This window comes from Pristiophorus japonicus, chromosome 5 (genome assembly GCF_044704955.1).
Source record: "Pristiophorus japonicus isolate sPriJap1 chromosome 5, sPriJap1.hap1, whole genome shotgun sequence".
NCBI classification, from domain to species: domain Eukaryota; kingdom Metazoa; phylum Chordata; class Chondrichthyes; family Pristiophoridae; genus Pristiophorus; species Pristiophorus japonicus.
In genome coordinates this window covers 205,063,914-205,086,200 of record NC_091981.1, presented here as the reverse complement: position 1 = coordinate 205,086,200, position 22,287 = coordinate 205,063,914, and the positions used below count along the sequence as shown (strand labels likewise).

At 44.9% G+C, this 22,287-nt stretch overlaps 1 protein-coding gene across 2 annotated transcripts in view; it reads right to left on the bottom strand.

Annotated features, from left to right (window-relative positions):
* The window catches only part of oxnad1 (oxidoreductase NAD-binding domain containing 1), a 66,535-nt gene that overhangs the window by 23,527 nt on the left and 20,721 nt on the right, over positions 1-22,287 (bottom strand). For both annotated transcript variants that reach the window (XM_070881243.1, XM_070881242.1), the window contains exons 4-6: positions 14,461-14,602; positions 8,123-8,365; positions 3,485-3,593 (exon numbers count right to left, since the gene is read on the bottom strand). In XM_070881243.1, the coding sequence (XP_070737344.1) occupies positions 3,485-3,593; positions 8,123-8,365; positions 14,461-14,602 (494 nt within the window). The remainder of the gene's footprint in view (positions 1-3,484; positions 3,594-8,122; positions 8,366-14,460; positions 14,603-22,287) is intronic.

Here is a 22,287-nt window from a genome sequence, read left to right as displayed (position 1 = left end):
GGGAGGGAGAGAGGGGACGAGGGAGGGAGAGAGGGGACGAGGGAGGGAGAGAGGGGACGAGGGAGGGAGAGAGGGGACGAGGGAGGGAGAGAGGGGACGAGGGAGGGAGAGAGGGGACGAGGGAGGGAGAGAGGGGACGAGGGAGGGAGAGAGGGGACGAGGGAGGGAGAGAGGGGACGAGGGAGGGAGAGAGGGGACGAGGGAGGGAGAGAGGGGACGAGGGAGGGAGAGAGGGGACGAGGGAGGGAGAGAGGGGACGAGGGAGGGAGAGAGGGGACGAGGGAGGGAGAGAGGGGACGAGGGAGGGAGAGAGGGGACGAGGGAGGGAGAGAGGGGACGAGGGAGGGAGAGAGGGGACGAGGGAGGGAGAGAGGGGACGAGGGAGGGAGAGAGGGGACGAGGGAGGGAGAGAGGGGACGAGGGAGGGAGAGAGGGGACGAGGGAGGGAGAGAGGGGACGAGGGAGGGAGAGAGGGGACGAGGGAGGGAGAGAGGGGACGAGGGAGGGAGAGAGGGGACGAGGGAGGGAGAGAGGGGACGAGGGAGGGAGAGAGGGGACGAGGGAGGGAGAGAGGGGACGAGGGAGGGAGAGAGGGGACGAGGGAGGGAGAGAGGGGACGAGGGAGGGAGAGAGGGGACGAGGGAGGGAGAGAGGGGACGAGGGAGGGAGAGAGGGGACGAGGGAGGGAGAGAGGGGACGAGGGAGGGAGAGAGGGGACGAGGGAGGGAGAGAGGGGACGAGGGAGGGAGAGAGGGGACGAGGGAGGGAGAGAGGGGACGAGGGAGGGAGAGAGGGGACGAGGGAGGGAGAGAGGGGACGAGGGAGGGAGAGAGGGGACGAGGGAGGGAGAGAGGGGACGAGGGAGGGAGAGAGGGGACGAGGGAGGGAGAGAGGGGACGAGGGAGGGAGAGAGGGGACGAGGGAGGGAGAGAGGGGACGAGGGAGGGAGAGAGGGGACGAGGGAGGGAGAGAGGGGACGAGGGAGGGAGAGAGAGGACGAGGGAGGGAGAGAGAGGACGAGGGAGGGAGAGAGAGGACGAGGGAGGGAGAGAGAGGACGAGGGAGGGAGAGAGAGGACGAGGGAGGGAGAGAGAGGACGAGGGAGGGAGAGAGAGGACGAGGGAGGGAGAGAGAGGACGAGGGAGGGAGAGAGAGGACGAGGGAGGGAGAGAGAGGACGAGGGAGGGAGAGAGAGGACGAGGGAGGGAGAGAGAGGACGAGGGAGGGAGAGAGAGGACGAGGGAGGGAGAGAGAGGACGAGGGAGGGAGAGAGAGGACGAGGGAGGGAGAGAGAGGACGAGGGAGGGAGAGAGAGGACGAGGGAGGGAGAGAGAGGACGAGGGAGGGAGAGAGAGGACGAGGGAGGGAGAGAGAGGACGAGGGAGGGAGAGAGAGGACGAGGGAGGGAGAGAGAGGACGAGGGAGGGAGAGAGAGGACGAGGGAGGGAGAGAGAGGACGAGGGAGGGAGAGAGAGGACGAGGGAGGGAGAGAGAGGACGAGGGAGGGAGAGAGAGGACGAGGGAGGGAGAGAGAGGACGAGGGAGGGAGAGAGAGGACGAGGGAGGGAGAGAGAGGACGAGGGAGGGAGAGAGAGGACGAGGGAGGGAGAGAGAGGACGAGGGAGGGAGAGAGAGGACGAGGGAGGGAGAGAGAGGACGAGGGAGGGAGAGAGAGGACGAGGGAGGGAGAGAGAGGACGAGGGAGGGAGAGAGAGGACGAGGGAGGGAGAGAGAGGACGAGGGAGGGAGAGAGAGGACGAGGGAGGGAGAGAGAGGACGAGGGAGGGAGAGAGAGGACGAGGGAGGGAGAGAGAGGACGAGGGAGGGAGAGAGAGGACGAGGGAGGGAGAGAGAGGACGAGGGAGGGAGAGAGAGGACGAGGGAGGGAGAGGACGAGGGAGGGAGAGGACGAGGGAGGGAGGGAGGGAGGGAGGGAGGGAGGGAGGGAGGGAGGGAGGGAGGGAGGGAGGGAGGGAGGGAGAGAGAGGACGAGGGAGGGAGAGAGAGGACGAGGGAGGGAGAGAGAGGACGAGGGAGGGAGAGAGAGGACGAGGGAGGGAGAGAGAGGACGAGGGAGGGAGAGAGAGGACGAGGGAGGGAGAGAGAGGACGAGGGAGGGAGAGAGAGGACGAGGGAGGGAGAGAGAGGACGAGGGAGGGAGAGAGAGGACGAGGGAGGGAGAGAGAGGACGAGGGAGGGAGAGAGAGGACGAGGGAGGGAGAGAGAGGACGAGGGAGGGAGAGAGAGGACGAGGGAGGGAGAGGACGAGGGAGGGAGAGGACGAGGGAGGGAGAGGACGAGGGAGGGAGAGGACGAGGGAGGGAGGGAGGGAGGGAGGGAGGGAGGGGACGAGGAAGGGAGGGAGGGAGAGGACGAGGAAGGGAGGGAGGGAGAGGACGAGGAAGGGAGAGAGGGAGAGGACGAGGAAGGGAGGGAGGGAGAGGACGAGGAAGGGAGGGAGGGAGAGGACGAGGAAGGGAGGGAGGGAGAGGACGAGGGAGGGGGGGAGGGAGGGAGGGAGGGGGGGAGGGAGGGAGGGAGGGGACGAGGGAGGGGGGGAGGGAGGGAGGGAAGGAGGGAGGGAGAGGACGAGGGAGGGAGGGAGGGAGGGAGAGGATGAGGGAGGGAGGGAGAGGATGAGGGAGGGAGGGAGGGAGGGAGGGAGGGAGGGAGTGAGGGAGGGAGAGGACGAGGGAGGGAGAGAGGGAGAGAGGGAGGGAGGGAGGAGGGAGGGAGGGGAGGAAGAGGGAGGGAGGGAGGGAGGGAGGGAGGAAGAGGAGGAAGAGGGAGGGAGGGAGGGGAGGAAGAGGGAGGGAGGGAGGGGAGGAAGAGGGAGCGCCGGAGCGGGACCTGAATGGGGTGGGGCAAGAGCCGGAGCCGGACCTGAAGCTGAAGAGGGAGGCCAGAGTCCGATCTTTGCCACCCCAGTGATCCCATTCGGCCAGGGCTAGGGCGGCGTGCCTCGGGCCCCTCCCACACAGCCACGGGGGCCTGGGAGCTACTGCACATGCACGCGCACTCTAGCGCGCATGTGCAGAGGTCCCGGCACTGTTTTCAGCGCCAGGACCTGGCTCCGCCCCCGACCCCTTGTGCTGCATCACGCCGAGCACGAAGACGTCCTGAAGAACTCGCAGAATCACAAGTTAAGTGATTGGCGCCCTTTTTCTTCCAGAAAGTCGGCGCACCTTATTAAGATGCGCCGTTTTTCAAGACAGCGGAAACTTGGGCCCAAAGTGTGCACACATGCCATATGCTTTTTTTCGTGCATTGAGACATCATAATGCAATTGCATTGCTCATGGCCATAGTTTTTCTTTGCAATTCTGTTTGACATTTTATGTACTTGGGTATATTACTTTCCTTTTTTTGCTGAGGATAAAACTGAGCAGCAGTGCTAACTCTACCAACATACAGAATTTAACAAGACTTGCATCAGTACTTTATGGGTACATATGGTTGAACCATAAGGAGACACACAAGCTTACCAGTCACATAAGGCTGAACATCTCCAGATATTTCAGAGCTTTGTTGTGTCACATGAAAATTACAGCTGATTTTTCCAGAAAACTCCTTTGCCAGGTTTATGATGTTTCTCTGGAAGACAAGTTGGTACAGTATTAGTTATATACTAACTAAAAGTTGCTCAAACAATAACGACTGGATGGTTGAGGGAAGGAGAAATAGAAAAGTGGCTAGGGAAAGAGAAGGAAGAAAAAGAAAAGGGGAGGCAACTCCTTCCATTCCTGGTTAGTGTATCTTCTTGAGACTATTCTAGGCCCAGGGGTGGGGGAGGGTAGCATGGGAGAAGGTGGTAGAAAAAGAAACATTTAATAATATACAACAATGCAGCTAATATTCTTGCTTTATTAAATCAGAGACAAGTTTGGGTGTTTTTTTAAAACTTTAGAACCGATTGAATTAGATTTACAGTAGTGTTGTAATTATGATACTGGACTAGCAACACAGGCTGTGGATTCAAATCCCATTAAGACAAATAGTGAAAATTAATGTAGTAAATCTGTTAATGTATGAGTTGACCATGAAAACTGACAGATTGTTATAAAAACCCAACTGGTTCACTAATGTCCTTGAGGGAAGGCAACATGCCAATCCTATCTATGTCTCATGTCCCACACCAAGTGGTTCACTATTAACGGCCTTTAGAGTGACCTAGCAAGTCACTCAGTTGTAAAATGATCACTAAAGAAAGTAGCCCCATCCCATTTCTGAAGCCAACAAATGTGCCCTTGACAATATTGTCTATACTAGGGAAAAAGTAGACATTGGCAACAAAAAAAAATACAATCTCAAGAGAAAGTTCTGACAATTTCTCTGCATTTAACTTTGATCTGATGATTCCTATCCTCAAAAATGGATTAACAAGCAGGAGGGAAAAGTGAGAAAATGGTTTCCACTTGCTAGTACTTCATTAAAAGATTATTGATGAACTTATGCAGCACTGCCAAGCTGCACATTCAAATCAATGTGAATATTTCACTCAAGGTTCGATCAGGTCTTCAATGGAACAGAAGATTTCAAAGCATCCCTACAGTAGGTAAACAAATTTAATAGCAGAGGAATTTTCTACCCAAGAGCATAGTTAAGGTCGGCCTTTGATAGGTATATCACTATGGAGGAGGAACAAAGGGTGGTACAGAGGCACAGAGGGCATTGGCTTGGTCAATAAAATGGGTTCACTTCACAGCTTTATTAATAAATTGACATTTATACACATAAAAATGCATTGATAGCTGATTTAGAATTGTTAAAAAGAATTATTACAGGTGCTAATGAAATTAAATTCAACAAACTTGAACATTTCAAAAAAACACCCTCTGATTTTGAGAGGCTGTAAATGATGAAGAAAAAGTTACACTTTTTTTTGCCAAATTTACGATTTGCAATACACATTTAGAATGGAAATAAAATTGTATAAATTTGCAAGTCAATACATGCCACATTAACAGATCATAGCAACAGTATTTATCAAACATATGGTTTTTTTACATTCTGAAATAGAGGCACAGAATCATTACTGCCCAAGTACTAGTGTAAGGTTCTACAAAACCAACCACGGAGACATGTGGCAGGGAGAATGGGAAGATGCCATGTTTAAAATGACCAACTGCAGCCAATAAACCTGTAAACCGGAGGATGATGGGACTCTGGCCACCCTGTACAGGCAAAATCTCCCCAGTAATACACAAGGCAACACAAAGGGTATCAGTTTGAATAATTAAACAAAGGCCCACAGGTCAGTTTGGCCAGCCCAGACAGAGTGGCAACTCTGTCGAGAGTGAACAATCATCTTCATTCCAGACAGATGGAAACACATCGAACTGCCATTCACACCTCATGAATGGACTATAAGAAAAGCTGCAAAAACACACAAGGAAGTTGGAGAGGTTGGAGGTTTTGGAAGGTGGGGGAGGTTTTGGAGAGGGGGGAGGTTTTGGAAGTTGGAGAGTTTGGAGCTTGCAGCTTGTATCTAGAGAGAGCTCCCTCTCGCTCCACCAGAGGAAGAAGCAGCAGTTCTGCAGATGAAGTCACTGAGACTGAAAACCAGCAGGCAGTGGTAGTGACTTCCCACAGCTGAGCTGAGCAAGAAAACCAACCAGGAGGTTGGAGGTTGGAGTCAGCTTTTGGGAGTAGTCAGCTTTTCACAGGGCCCTTGCTCTGGGGAAGGTGCGCTTAACTTCAGCAGCTTTTTGCTTAGCAGCCAACTGTTAAGGAAAAAGTTATTCTGTATTCGACATGGTTACTAACGTGGGTTCCATTTTACGAGTTGCTTAGATTAGCACAGCACAAAACACCCAATTAGAAAAGTTGAGAGACTAGGTGGCACAGTGGATTAGATTCAAAACCAGTCAGACCAATAGAATGAAAGCCTATTTTCTCTGGCAGCTGCAAGGATCCTAGCTATGTGAAATTAGTTTGGGCAGGGCTAACCCAGTTCCAAGAAGAAACAACTTTACAGCAAAAACTACAATAATGAGTGCCTCAGTTATAAAGGCCACAAGGATGGCTGGTTTGGGAAATCAAAATGCCACATTTGTGCATTCAGGATAATTTCTCATGTTTGAACATTGACCACCTGATCAAGGTAACTGACAACATTCTGCACTAATGTAACTGTGGTTCATTTTCCTAACTTGTGCTCCTCGACCTCTATGCTTTTTTCATACCAGCATCCTCCACTGCTTTTCCTATGGGTCTTGCAGGGTTTCAGTCTCAACTGTCCCAACATAACCAGCATTATCCCCTGCAATAGCTTCTGCTCTGCATGTTCATCTTTGGTGAAGCCCAAGGTTTCATCTCGAGGCCCCCTCCCTCCTCCTATTCATCATTTATATATTGACCCTTGGCAAACATTGTCCATTGGCATGGGGTCAACTTTTGTATATACATTGATGATACCCAACTCTAACTCTGCACTTTACTAGTGCTTAACATTCAAAAGTAACTTATTAGATGTGAAGCACTTTGGGACATCCTCAAGACAAGACATAAAGGTGACGTATAAAAAGTTCTCTCTTCTTTCCACTCTCAATTCCACAACTGCTACCGCACTGTATGATTTACTGTCAGACAGGCAGTCAGATGTGCCAGAATTTCTTGCAGCTCAGCATTGGCAAGACTGAAGCTATTCTGTTTGACCCCGTCAAAAACCCTCAACTCAATCCTCTTCTTGGCTGCACACTTCAGCTCAACCAGACACTGCGTAGCCCCATGTCGTGCTCATTCTTGAACCGAGCCTTACACCTACATCCAATCATTAACACTACCTACCTCCATCTCTGAAACATCACCCATTTTCATTGATTCCTCGGTCCCACTGCTGATAATCTCATCCATGTCTTTGCCACCTCCAGACATCATTTAACTTTTCCTAATACTCTCTTCACAGATCTCATGAGCTCTAATACATGAACTGCAAATCATTCAGATTTCCAACCTGCGTATCAAATACAAAATCCTACTCATCTATCTACCCCATTCTTGCTGAACTCCATTGGCTTCCTGTCCTTCAATGCATGGATTTTAACATTCTGATCTTCAAAATCTTTCCATTGTCTCACTCTTCGATTTCTGCAACCACCTCCAGCCCTAGGCCCCTATCCTTACCTTCTGCTCTTCCAACTCTAGTCTACTGTGCGTTTCCCGTTCTCACTTGTCCATCGGGAGCTTAACCTTTAACCATTTTGTCTGCACACAAATTCTCTTCCTAAACCCTTCTTCTTCGCTACATCATTTCCAATCTTCAAGTGCCTCCTTAAAACTTTTCTTCGATAGCACCTTTGGTCTCCTCTTGCTCAAGTCTGACTCAATTATGAAGCACTTGGAATATCTTGTTACATTGAGAGTTATATAAATGTTGGGGGTCTATGGTACATTTTTGAGGTACTATAGAGAAGGCCTTACTTCGAATTTAAACTCTAATGTAACTGATCTGGGAGTGCTTAGATACAAGAAAAATAAACCACTGACCTTACCAGACAATTCAAATAAATTAAAAAGAATGAATAATAGTTTAATCAAATTTTGCCACTATATCCTCAATCCTGCGCTCCAATGGAGAGGCACACTCACAGGAAGTGAGAGCTGAAGATAGGGTACAACATTGTAGCCCTGATTCCATGAGCAAGGTAACCTGCTGGAAATGTGGAGTTAACCCTATATTTCAACTGGAGCACCAAATGTTTGCAAAAGGTACGTGGACAAGGTAGCAATTTGTGATTAAAACGGAAGCAAAAAAATATATCTGGGAAATGGCACAAACCAGCAATTGCTGGCCTTTCTTGGCCAAGAGGATTTTTTTTTTAAAGTAGGAATGAAGGGACAACACAGCTCAATTGCCTTCAAGTGAATAGTTCTGAGAGCTGAGCACTAAAGGAAGCATTAAAATTCCAACAGCAGCACAATGCTTCTAACTCAAGGCCAGGAAAATTAAATTAAGCCATCAATTTAATGTGATGCTAAATTACATTATATATTGTAATAAAATCTAGTCCAAAGTCTGCTGTAAATCAGTTTGTAGAGCAACAGTATCCATCTATCATTGATCTAGTCTAGCTACACAGCAGCTCTGGTTTTGAAAAGGTAAAAGTAAAGGTTATACTAACCTTGAAAAGAAGTTCTTCTGTGTTTCTGGCACTAAAGTACAGCTGTACTGATCCTGGTTTGTATTTACAATGCTGGCTTCCTTGGAATCTGTGGAGATCAGCTATGTGCAAGAGTATAGAATACAAGGGATTAATGCCCACTCCACCAGCAACTAACAGCAGGTTCACTGGAGAGTCAGAAGGCCGAGGGTCAAAGAAGAAATCACCTCCTGCACGAAGAGTTACTCCTGAACCAACAACACACTAAAGAAAGGAAATGGAAAGTCTTTGTTAATAAACACAGTTTAAAAAAAAATTAAATGCCATTTTCTGGGAAATACTGAAGACTCAAAATACCTCCAGAACAAATGTTCACTCAAGGTATGTCTCGCTACCTCAAATGAAGTGAGAACTTTTTGTTAGGCAAAACATGGTCAATGCATTTCTGTGAAACTTCCTCTGCAGCTAAACTAAATGTCACTGTACATTTAATATTGCTAATTCATTACAAAAATAATAATGCACCTGCATGTTGTACATTGTTTAATTTGTAATGCAATGTCAGAACTTTGAACGAATTCCACTAAAATTAATCATGCTTTAAAGAAATGGGTACATAGACCATCCCCCTTTGATAAATTCTAGTGCCTCCATTTTGCTCTTAGAATAATCGATGTAGTGAACAGAAATGTAAATGTTTTAAACTGCCTTATTTGAGGATCTCTCTGTGGGTAACAGAATTGTTTTTTCACAAAATCAGATAGAACTTCATAAGTACATTATTTTTCTAATTAAATGGGGAGTCAGACAGTATGCGCCCTAGACTTTTCTGCCACTTTATAGCTGTCAAGAGTACATTTCACATAGCTTCCTATCACTACCATTCTAATGCCCACATCTACTTTGAGCTTGTGTTTTCGAAAATAGAGGTTACCTAATTTACACAATCAGGGGCAATACAGCCAGTACAACGTACATGATTGCAATTTAGCTGATCACGTTAATATGGCCAAGGTTTAAACACACGATTAGGATTTTTTTTCTCCTCTTATATATGGTTTTGAGCACAACCCAATCCTGAAATTTCTCAGGTCCTAACATTAATCTCCTAGTGATTGATCAGCCTGATGTGGAAACAATAGATTATTCTGGATTGGTCTCAGCATAGAATAGTCAGCTTGCAGTCACTTGATGGCAACAAGTATTGGGAGATATTGAAGTTCCACTTGGACAGGCATTCATTTTTGAACTGAGACACCAGCATACAGGAAGGCATGTCATGATGCTGTATCCACTGCCATGGCCTCCCATTCGTCAGTGGGAATGTTACAAGCCTCGAGATTGTTTTCAAGGTGCTTCTTCTTACAGGAACACTCGCTGTTTCTCAGCCCACAATTGCCTTGATGTCAAGGGGAGTCACTCTCACCTCGCCTCTGGAATTCAGCTCTTCTGCCCATGTTTGGACCAAGGCTATAATGAGGTCTGGAGCAGAGTGGCCCTGGCAGAACCAAAACTGAGCAGGTTATTGGTGAGTAAGTGCTGCTTGATAGCAGTGTCAACGACACCTTCCATCGCTTTGCTGATGATTATGATGGGGCAATAATTGGCCAGATTAGATTTGTCCTGCTTTTTGTGGACAGGACAGACCTGGGCAGTTTTCCACATGGTCGGATAGATTTCAAGAGGACATAGACAGGCTGGTGGAATGAGTGGACACATGGCAGATGAAATTCAATGCAGAAAAGGTGATGTATTTTGGTAGGAAGAATGAGGAGAGACAATACATGCTAAATGGTAGTTTTAAAAAGGTGCAAGAAGAGACACTTGGGGGTGCTTGTGCACAAACATTTGAAGGTTGCAGGACAGGTTAACAAAATAGTTAAAGCATATGGGATCCTGGGCTTTATAAATAGAGGCAGAGAGTACAAAAGCCAGGAAGTTAGGCTAAACCTATATAAAAACACAGCCCCAGCTGGAAGATTGTGTCCAATTCTGGGCACCATGCTTCAGAAAGGATGTGAAGGCTTTGGAGAGGATACAAGAGAGATTTACTAGAATGGTTCCAGGGATGAGTGATTACAGTTACTTGGATAGATTGGAGAAGCTAGAATTGTTCTCCTTAGAGCAGAGAAGGCGAACAATAGATTTGATAGAGGTATTTAAAATCATGAAGGGTTTAGATAGAGTAAATAAGGAGAAACTTTTTCTAATGTCTGGAAGGTCGATAACGAGGGGACACAGACTCAAGGTGATTGGCAAAAGTCCCAGAGGCAACATGAGGGAAAACTTTGATTTAGGATTTGGAACGCTCTGCCTGATAGAGTGGTAGACATAGATACAATCGTACCCTTCAAATATTTATCCAATTCCGTTTAAATGAGAGAAAACTGCAGGCATATGGGGAAGAGCAAGAGAATGGGATTACTTGGAATGCTTGTCAAAAGAGCTGAAGTAGACACTGCGGGCCAACTGGCTTCCTTCTGTGCTGTACTATTCTATTATAATAGAACGCACTCTTTAGAAGCCTATTATTTGATGTCTGAATAACGTAGGTGACCCAACAAGGCTGTTTTTTAAAGCACTGTTTTGATAACTCTTCCACACGGGTGATTTTATTTCGCCATTTCAAGTATAGTATCGACTGAATGTATCGCATTTAAAACTTGAGTTCCTACATATAGTTCCACATCGTAGGCAAACAGCCTTCTCTTCAAGGTGATGCTGTGCTGACTCCAAATTCATTCAAGTGGATGTACATTCTTGATGTATATGTAAACTTCCTAATCAGTGAGTGAATTCCTAAATAGGTGATTCAGTAATAATGCGCTCTCTGTAAAGACTAAGGATGGAATACAAGGTTTGCCTCGTGATGGCTGGTTTCTTGAGACTGATAAGGCCAGTGTCAAAGGTAACCATTTGGAATTTCCGCTCAATTGCGCTGATTTTTTGGGCACAATTCCCCCGAAATTGGCGTAACTGGCACAAAAGATCACTGAATTTTAAGTGCAATTTGCATTCAGCGCAACTCGAGTATCCGTGATCTTTTGCGCTAGTTTAAAAAACGTCACTAGAAGCAGGCCCCGCCATAAGGTGAATTCAGCACCATTGGAAGTTTGCTATTTGTGCTCATTTACAGGCCTTCGAGGAGGCTTCAAAAATTAAGCAGAAAGTTTGGGTGCAAGAACTCTAATAGGTACATTTTCAGAGGTTTTGAATGAATTTTTACAATAGTATAAAAAAATTGTTGATTTTTAAATTTTTTAACCAAGGAACTTACTACTGTTTCCCAATCTAACTAGAAAATAGTATTACATATTTTTTCTTTAAATTACATTTTTAGTAATTTAAAATTGGGTTACTCACAGGTAGTGGATTGACACCAATTTAAAATGCTTATTTTTGTGATAAACCCATTTTCAGTTGTATTAATCGACCTTTTCCAAGTTATCTTAAATATAACAAGGGTTTTTTTTACGCTGCTTCATGGAAGATTGTACATTCAGCGTGATGCTAATGAGTTTGAACGGAAACTTGGGGGGGGGGGGGGGGTGTGGTGGCGGTGGCAGGGAGAGTGAAACACTTCAAAACTGATGCAATTTGTGCTGGAATCGCTGCTTGTGCCCAAAATGGAAACTATATCTCAAAATATACATCCAAGTTCTACGATTGGTGTTTCTACAACTGTCTTGTGATAAAGACTGTTGAGGAAGATGCTGCTTTTTATTTTAAAGGCAATAAATAGAAGTTTTACTTTTTCAGTTTTCTACTTTGTTCAATAGAATGTCCTTAGTCCTCCTGCTGACTAATCAACACTCACCAGTAATAATGTATTTTGTACCTCTCTAGTGGTTAAACAGCTACATAACTAGTCTAGCAATGACCAAGCTCTACAGAACAGGAATTGTAGGAAATACAGCAGAGCAACAAATTTCCATAGCTTGATTCACTGACATAGCTATTTGTTTCTGAAGGACAGATATATAATAAATAGAAATAAAATATATAAATACTTTATAGTTTTAATGCCTCTATATAGGCATTAAAACTAAAGTATTTGCCTTTGTAATGTACCCGAGTTTTGAATTTAAGTTTAAAAAATTATGTGCATCAGCTGCTTGTGTAATTTGTATCAAAAATTTTAGATTTTTAATTTTCTATGAAAGAATAAAATGTAGAGCTAAGTAGGATTTTTAAAACAGCTTACTGGTTTCCAGAGCTGAACTAATATTTTCTGGGTAAGGTAGTGGAGGCAAAAACTGTAGTTATTTAAGAGACAGTTAGATGCTGCAGGGAGATTGTACAACTCTCTGGAAAGAGTCTAGATGAGCTAAACAGCTGCCCTCATCTGTACTTATCTTTGACTTGGCTTTTTGGCTGGAGGGTCAATTGCAGAGCCCTCTCCCCCCTATTCCTCTCCCCACAAAAGGTACATTTCTAGGGGAGCCCTCCAGTACCTGTCCCTAGTGGTAATTATTCATGCGAGAAGATGGACAGTGAATGCCAGCAGACAATTATATTTGAGGGCATCACAGCTGAGCCCAATCCTGCCCTCATGCTGTTCACATGGATGCAAGGCTGTTTGATGTGGAGTGGTGCCTGAGGCTCATTTTCCCTTCCCAATTGTAGCATCCTATCACTTGACTGGTTGAGATCAGTTAGTTCAACACAGACCAGAGATTGAACTTGGGATCTTCCTGATATACAAGCTCAGCTACTAACTGGAGAAACTGAGCCCTGAGATGAGCTTTGGACCACTGTTGAAATTTAACTAAGTTAAAACTACAACATGCAGGACAAACTCAGTATCAATGCTCCTCTTCATGAATTCAGTATCACAACTGGAATTTTTTTCCATATTCATGGGGTCTATTTTGACACATTATAGTGCAGGGAAAACATTTGAAAGTTGCACAGAACACTGAAAAATAACCGCTAATGTCTAAAGCAAGTGCAGAAGCTCCAGTCCTGAAATGGACAACACACGTACAGACTACACAAATCTGAAATTGATGATTCCTGTCACTTCCATGCCAGCTCATCTGAGCACAATTAAAAGGAAATATGAAGCACTTCCATCCAAATGGTGCTAAGGAAATACTGCATTAATTTTCTAAAAATATATACGCTTTCCAATTCAAAATTAGAATAGTTCTGAAACAAAAAGCAATTAGTAGAATTAAAAAGCCTTAATTTTTCTCTTGTATCATTGACTTCTGCATAAACCAGTTGCATTCTGGCAGTGAAACAGATGCAGTGTTGTAGCACCAGCTAGTGGTAGTGGAATGTATATACATCACAATCTGGAGTGCACCATGATGTGGTTGATTGCAGTGTTCAGTTCCATTCGCAATTCCTCAGATAATGAAGCAATACGTACCCGCATGCAGCAAGACCTGGACAACATTGCTCAGAACCACAATGCAAAGTTTGAGAGTTTTTTTAACGTGAGGTTAAAAACGTGAGGTTAAACGTGAAGTGGCAAGTAACATTCATGCCACACATGTGCCAGTCAGCTACTGTCTCCAACAAGAGAGAGAGCCTAACCACCGCTCCTGGACATTCAATAGCATAACCATTGCTGTATCCCCCACCATCAACATCATGGGGGCCACCATTGACCAGAAAATTAACTGGACCAGCCACATAAGCTGCAAGAGCAGATCAAAGGCTGGGTATTCTGCGGCAAATGACTCACCTCCTGACCAATGTTCCCTCTAAGCTGCATGGCCACGTAATGGGAAAGGTCCTACGCGACCGCTCACTAGCTTTTACATTGTAAATATCATGCATGCGCAGAGATTTAAAAGGGGCCGCTTATTAAAAGAAACAAGCTGCGCAGAATAAAGCTCCCGACTTTCCACCACCAACATGGCACAAGTCATGAGTGTGATGGAATACTCTCCACTTGGCTGGATGAGTGCAGCTCCACTAACAATCGAAGCTCAACACCATCCAGGAGAAAGCAGCCTGCTTGATAGGCATCCCAGGGGCTGCAACAGTACAAGGCAGCAGCTCACAACCACTTTCTCAAGGACAATTAGGGACGGGCAATAAATGCTGGGCTTGCCAGCGATGCCCACAACCTGTGATTGCATTTTTAAAGCGCTAGATAAGCACCAGCAATCAGATGATTACTTTCAGTGACAAATGGAAATGCAGTCTTAAAACTAGAAATGATAGCGGTTATTTCTTCAATAGAAAAAGCTCTGCCATCATTTAACAATATAGCATTTATAAAGTAACAAACACTCTTAACAAGTACATCATTGAACACTACATTGACATAACTGGTTTTCATTCACTGATGTTGGATTATTTCATTTGAAACTATTAGGAAATTAAGAAATGTATTTGGTTACCTGAGTATGAATCCAGTGGGCAGGAGGATGTCTGCTGTATTTTACTGCTAATTCCAATATACTCTCCCTTTCCAATAGCCCTGGACTTGAACAGATGGAAAAGCCACCAACTTTAGATGTGCCAGGGATAAAGAAGTCTACCCTTTAATGAAAGAAAAAGTACAACCACTTTTTAAATAAAAACAATTACAGCACAAGACTAAGAAATTTATATAAAACACCATAGAGGCATCAACTGCCAAACAGTTTGATTAGGATAGAAACAGAGAAAATAGGTGCAGGAGTAGGTCATTCGGCTCTTCAAGCCTGCACCACCATTCAATAAGATCATGGCTGATCATTCACCTCAGTACCCCTTTCCTGCTTTCTCTCCATACCCCTTGATCCCTTTAGCCGTAAGGGCCATATCTAACTCCCTCTTGAATACATCCAATGAACTGGCATCAACAACTCTCTGCGGTAGGGAATTCTACAGATTAACAACTCTGAGTGAAGAAGTTTCTCCTCATCTCAGTCCTAAATGGTTTACCCCTTATCCTTAGACTCTGTCCTCTGGTTCTGGACTTCCCCAACATCAGGAACATGCTTCCTGCATCTAACCTGTCCAGTCCCATCAGAATTTTATATGTTCCTATGAGATCCCCTCTCACCCTTCTAAACTCCAGTGAATACAAGCCCAGTTGATCCAGTCTTTCTTGATATGTCAGTCCCGCCATCCCGGGAATCAGTCTGGTGAACCTTTTCTGCACTCCCTCAATAACAAGAACGTCCTTCCTCAGATTAGACCACCAAAACTCAACACAATATTCCAGGTGAGGCCTCACCAAGGCCCTGTACAACTGCAGTAATATCCTTCCTGCTCTTGTACTCAAATCCCCTAGCTATGAAGGCCAACATACCAATTGCCTTCTTCACCGCCTGCTGTACCTGCATGCCAACTTTCAATGACTGATGAACCATGACACCCATGTCTTGCTGCACCTCCCTTTTTCCTAATCTGCCGCTATTGAGATAATATTCTGCCTTCGTGTTTTTGCTCCTAAAGTGGATAACCTCACATTTATCCACATTATACTGCATCTGCCATGTATTTGCCCACTCACCTAACCTGTCCAAGTCACCCTGCAGCCTCTTAGTGTCCTCCTCACAGCTCACACCGCCACCCAGCTTAGTGTCATCTGCAAACTTGGAGATATTGCACTCAATTCCTTCATCTAAATCATTAATGTATATTGTAAATAGCTGCGGTCCCAGCACTGAGCCCTGCGGCACGCCACTAGTCACTGCCTGCCATTCTGAAAAGTACCCATTTACTCCTACTCTTTGGTTCCTGTCTGCCAACCAGTTCTCTATCCACATCAGTACATTACCCCCAATACCACATGCTTTAATTTTGCACACCAATCTCTTGTGTGGGACCTTGTCAAAAATGTTTTGAAAATCCAAATACACCACATCCACTGGTTCTCCCTTGTCCACTCTACCAGTTGCATCCTCAAAAAATTCTAGAAGATTTGTCAAGCATGATTTCCCTTTCATAAATCCATGCTGACTTGGACCGATCCTGTCACTGCTTTCCAAATGCGCTGCTATTTCATCTTTAATAATTGATTCCAACTTTTTCCCCACTACCGATGTCAGGCTAACCGGTCTATAATTATTTGTTTTCTCTCTCCCTCCTTTTTTTAAAAAAGTGGTGTTACATTAGCTACCCTCCAGTCCATTGGAACTGATCCAGAGTCGATAGACTGTTGGAAAATGATCACCAATGCATCCATTATTTCTAGGGCCACTCCCTTAAGTACTCTGGGATGCAGACTATCAGGCCCTGGGGATTTATCGGCCTTCAATCCCATCAATTTCCCTAACACAATTTCCCACCTATAAGGATTTCCTTCAGTTCCTCCTTCTCACTAGACCCTCGGTTCCCTAATATTACCGGAAGGTTCTTTGTGTCTTCCTTCGTGAAGACAGAACCAAAAGTATTTGTTCAACTGGTCTGCCATTTCTTTGTTCCCCATTATAAATTCACCTGAATCTGACTGCAAAGGACCTACGTTTGTCTTCACTAATCTTTTTCTCTTCACATATCTATAGAAGCTTCTGCAGTCAGTTTTTATGTTCCCAGCAAGCTTCCTCTCATACTCTATTTTCCCCCTCCTAATAAAACCCAATTTCCCCCTCTGCTGAATTATAAAATTCTTTCAGTCTTCAGGTTTTCTGCTTTTTCTGGCCAATTTGTATGCCACTTCCTTGGCTTTAATACTATCCCTGATTTCCCTTGATAGCCACGGTTGAGCCACCTTCCCTTTTTTATTTTTATGTCAGACAGGGACGTACAATTGTCGTAGTTCATCCATGCGGTCTCTAAATGTCTGCCATTGCCAACCCACTGTCAACCCCTTCAGTATCATTCGCCAATCTATCCTAGCCAATTCATGCCTCATATCTTCAAAGTTACCCTTCTTTAAGTTCTGGACCATGGTCTCTGAATTAACTGTTTCATTCTCCATCCTAATGTAGAATTCCACCATATTATGGTCACTCTTCCCCAAGGGGCCTTGCACAACGAGATTGCTAATTAATCCCCTCTCATTACACAACACCCAGTCTAAGATAGCCTCCCCGCTAGTTGGTTCCTCGACAAATTGGTCCAGAAAACCATCCCTTATGCACTCCAGGAAATCCTCCTCCACTGTATTGCTTCCAGTTTGGTTAGCCCAATCTATATGCATATTAAAGTCACCCATGATAACTGCTGCATCTTTATTGCATGCACCCCTAATTTCCTGTTTGATGCCCTCCCCAACATCACTACTACTGTTTGGAGGTCTGTACACAACTCCCACTAACGTTTTTTGCCCTTTGGTGTTCTGCAGCTCTACCCATATAGATTCCACAGCATCCAAGCTAATGTCCTTCCTAACTATTGCATTAATCTCCTCTTTAACCAGCAATGCTACCCCACCTCCTTTTCCTTTTATTCTATTCTTCCTGAATGTTGAATACCCTTGGATGTTGCGTTCCCAGCCCTGATCATCCTGGAGCCACGTCTCTGTAATCCCAATCACATCATATCTGTTAACATCTATTTGCACAGTTAATGCATCCACCTTATTACAGATACTCCTTCCATTAAAACACAACGACTTCAGGCTTGTTTTTTTTTAAAAAACATCCTTTGTCCTTTTAGAAGACTATACACAAGGGTGATTAGTTGACTTTGTTATGCAGTACTAGATTGAATGATTTATAAATATGGTTAGGAATGTTTGTTTTGTGATGGCTTCCATTTCAGCATTGTGGCCAAGATGTTCCGTAACAGAGGGATGGGTAAGGTGGAGAAGTGTTGAGCAACGGAGATCTAGGGTATTATTTAGGGAAACCGGAGTCTGATGATACGCTCACAGACAGCCCATCCGGAATGTGGAAGTGCAGGCTGCCTCCTCCCTTCTTTCACCTCCTGAAGTGGCCCCGGAACCCGTGGTGGCAAGGGCTGCACTCTCATGATGGCCTCCTTGGTGGTGTCGGGGAGAAAGGAACAAAAGGGAAAGAGAACCAGTTTTCCTTTTATTCTTTCCTCCCCTCCCCCCTTTCCCTGCCCCTGCTTACAATCTGTTACATTTCTAATTTTTTCCAGTTCTGATGAAAGGTCATCGACCCGAAATGTTAACTTGGTTTCTCTCTCCACAGATGCTGTCTGACCTGCTGAGTATTTCCAGCATTTTTTGGTTTCATTTCAGATTCCAGCATCCGCAGTACAAGGGGAGAAATGTTGTGTATAGCGACTGCTTAAGTTACAAAGCCCATGTAACTACTTATTCACCCATGTCAGGGCTGGCGGGGGGCAGGTGGCGTAGATTTTTTAAACCTGTTGGTCAGCTTCTGCTAGTTTTCTATATTGACATGTATGGTCCTGTTTGCAAATAATTCAGGTCTCAGATATCAGCTACAGTTCGATATTAGTTGCTGTACATATGGGCTTTACATTGCCATTGAAAATAATAGTTTCCCCCTCAATATCTTACACTTCTATAGCATTCCTCAATACAAAGGGTCATCTCAGAGCAATTTACAGGGCAACAAGTAGACATTGAGCAGGGTGAAGAAAGGGAAAGAGCAAAAGTACAGCCAAATAGAAGAGTCTTTAGAAGGGAGAGGGAAATGACGCAGGAGAGATGCTGAAGGAAGGATTTCGACAAGGCAGGATCACAGCAGCTGAAGCAGCAGATACGACTGGAGTGAAGGGAGCAGCAAATAAGAAATACTTTGATATTGGAAGCTGTACACTGGGAAAATACCTGGGGAGATTGGGGGGGGCGGCGGGGGAAAGAGAGGGAGGAGGCGGGGGAGGAAAGAGATCATGCAGGGATCTGATGGAGAATCTGGGAACGTGAAGTAGTCGAGCTTGGCAAGAATTATGAAGCTCCGTATGTGGACCTTACTACAGGTGAGAACATGGGCTGCAGGTAGTTTATGGATGGTGAAAATGGGTAGGCTAGCAAAGAGAAGATTGAGTAAGTCCAGCCTATAGTTGATAAAGGTATAGATTAGGGCTTCAACAGCAGAGGGGGACAACCAGGGGCTGAGATGAGAAATGCTGGAGCTGAAAGAAACGTTAACAGACTGGATGTGGGGAAGGAAGATGAGCTCAAAAGTCAAAGGGCTAGAATTTCCACTCCATTTCCACCGTTTTTCTCGGTGGTACTGCTAGTTTTTGGCTTTAAACCACACGGCAAAAATTTCCACTTCATTTCACAAAGAGTTCCGCCGGCGGTTTCGAAATACCACTGGGGAGCGTACCGCTGGCGCTGAAAGAAACGCTACCGCCCAAGTTTGGGTTCAGCAAGAAAGATTGAAAAAAAAACACCCATGAAATGTAGCCAGAGCTTGGCAGTAGGTAAGTAGCCCTGCAAAAAAGCTAGTGTTTAATAATTATTTCAAAATTCTTTTACAGCGATTAAGGTGAAAAGGGTCCAGAGAATATTTTCTGATTTTTTATTTTATGTTTATTGGAAAAAATATTGTGTGTCGTCCCCCTCCTAGGCCCAACCCGCAGCCTCGGTGTAAATTTGAGTAATTACTGCACAATTTGATTAAGAACTGCCCAATTTGCCCAGGATAGCGTTTTCTGCTGAGAATCTACATGCAAGATCCATTTTTCTTGCCGGGCGGTAATTTTTTCCTTTTTTTGTGCAATTTTTCGCCAGCGTTAATTTAAGAATCTTAGCAATCTTTTGGGTGGCAATCCAGCGATGGTGGATTTTATGGAAATTCTATAGAGTTCCTGCAACTCTGAGCTTAGTGAGGTTGGGGACAGCATCAAACAAGAAATTAGGGATGCGTGCAATAAAGGTACAGCAATTATCATGGGCGACTTTAATCTACATATTGATTGGGCTAGAGGAGGATTTCCTGGAGTGTATTAGGGATGGTTTTCTCGACCAATATGTCGAGGAACCAACTAGAGGGCTGGCCATCCTAGACTGGGTGATGTGCAATGAGAAAGGACTAATTAGGCCCCTTGGGGTAGAATTCCTTATTAAGATGGAGAGTGACACAGTTAATTCAGAGATTCGGGTCCTGAACTTAAGGAAAGGTAACTTCAATGGTATGAGACGTGAACTGCCTACAATAGACTAGCTAATGATACTTAGAGGGTTAACGGTGGATAGGCAATGGCAAACATTTAAAGATCACATGGATGAACTTCAACAATTGTACATCCCTGTCTGGAGTAAAAATAAAATGGGGAAGATGGCTCAACCGTGGCTAACGAGGGAAATTAAGGATAGTGTTAAATCCAAGGAAGATGCATATAAATTGGCCAGAAAAAACAGAACCTGAAGACTGAGAGAATTTTATAATTCAGCAGAGGGGGAAATTGGGTTTAATTAGGAGGTGGAAAATAGAGTATGAGAGGAAGCTTGCTGGGAACATAAAAACTGACTGCAAAAGCTTCTATAGATATGTGAAGAGAAAAAGATTAGTGAAGACAAACGTAGGTCCCTTGCAGTCAGATTCAGGTGAATTTATAATGAGGAACAAAGAAATGGCAGACCAGTTGAACAAATACTTTGGTTCTGTCTTCACGAAGGCACAAATAACCTTCCAGAAATATTAGGGGACCGATGGTCTAGTGAGAAGAAGGAACTGAAGGAAATCCTTATTAGGTGGGAAATTGTGTTAGGGAAATTGATGGGATTGAAGCCGATAAATCCTCGGGGCCTGATAGATTCTTTCTTCCACACTCTGGGATGCAGACTATGAATCTATGGCTTATGGAAAAGGGAAGGGTTAAATTCTGTTTTTGCTATGCTTAAAGAAATAATAGGACTAGAAAAATAGCCACGCTTTTTTAGCCTTGAAACTGAGAGATGCAATTAAATGACCATCTGGTATTAAAAGGGAGTCTCCTTTTATTCTGCTTATCAGACTGTGAACAGAGAGAAACTATGCAAGGATAGATAGAGTGTGTACCTCCCGAGACGACCTTTGTACTCGCGGGACTAATGAATAAGATTCCTTTTATATTTCTGTATTCAATTTCTGTATAAAGATGGGGACAATTTGCCTGTACGGCAGAGTTTTTTAAAATAAATTCTCTCGAAGTGCACTTCTGAAAATCTCCGCCTGAGTTAATTTAAGCTAAATATTTCCTCGACACAGAGTACTTAAGGAAGTCGCCCTAGAAATAGTGGATGCATTGGTGATCATTTTCCAACAGTCTATCGACTTGATCAGTTCCTATGGACTGGAGGGTAGCTAATGTAACACTACATTTTAAGAAAAGAGGAAGAAAGAAAACAGGTAATTATAAACCAGTTAGCCTGACATTGGTAGTGGGGAAAATGTTGGAATCAATTATTAAAGATGAAATAGCAGCACATTTGGAAAGCAGTGACAGGATCGGTCCAAGTCAACATGGATTTATGAAGGGGAAATCATGCTTGGCAAATCTTCTAGAATTTTTTGAGGATGTAACTAGTAGTGTGGACAAGGGAGAACCAGTGAATGTGGTGTATTTGGACTTTCAAAACACTTTTGACAAGGTCCCACACAAGAGATTGGTATGCAAAATTAAAGCACATGGTATTGGGGGTAATATACTGACGTGGATAGAGAATTGGTTGGCAGACAGGAAGCAGAGAGTCGGGATAAACTGGTCCTTTTCAGAATGGTAGGCAGTGATTAGTGGGCTGCCGCAGGGCTCAGTGTTGGGACCCCAGCTATTTGCAATATACATTAATGATTTTGATGAAGGAATTGAGCGTAATATCTCCAAGTTTGCAGATGACACTAAGCTGGGTGGCGGTGTGAGCTGAGGGGAGAACGCTATTAGGCTGCAGGGTGACTTGGACAGGTTAGGTGAGTGGGCAAATGCATGGCAGATGCAGTATAATGTGGATAAATGTGAGGTTAGCCACTTTGGGGGCAAAAACACGAAGGCAGAATATTATCTGAATAGCGGCAGATTAGGAAAAGTGGAGGTAGAACGAGACCTGAGTGTCATGGTACATCAGTCATTGAAGGTAGGCATGCAGGTACAGCAGGCAGTAAAGAAGGCAAATGGCATGTTGGCCTTCAGTGCTAGGGGATTTGAGTATAGGAGCAGAGAGGTCTTACTGCAGCTATACAGGGCCTTAGTGAGGCCTCACCTGGAATAGTGTGTTCAGTTCTCCTAATCTGAGGAAGGACGTTCTTGCTATTGAAGGAGTGCAGCAAAGGTTCACCAGACTGATTCCCGAGATGGCAGGACTGGCATATGAGGAGAGACTGGATCGACTGGGCCTATATTCACTGGAGTTTAGAAGGATGAAAGGGGAT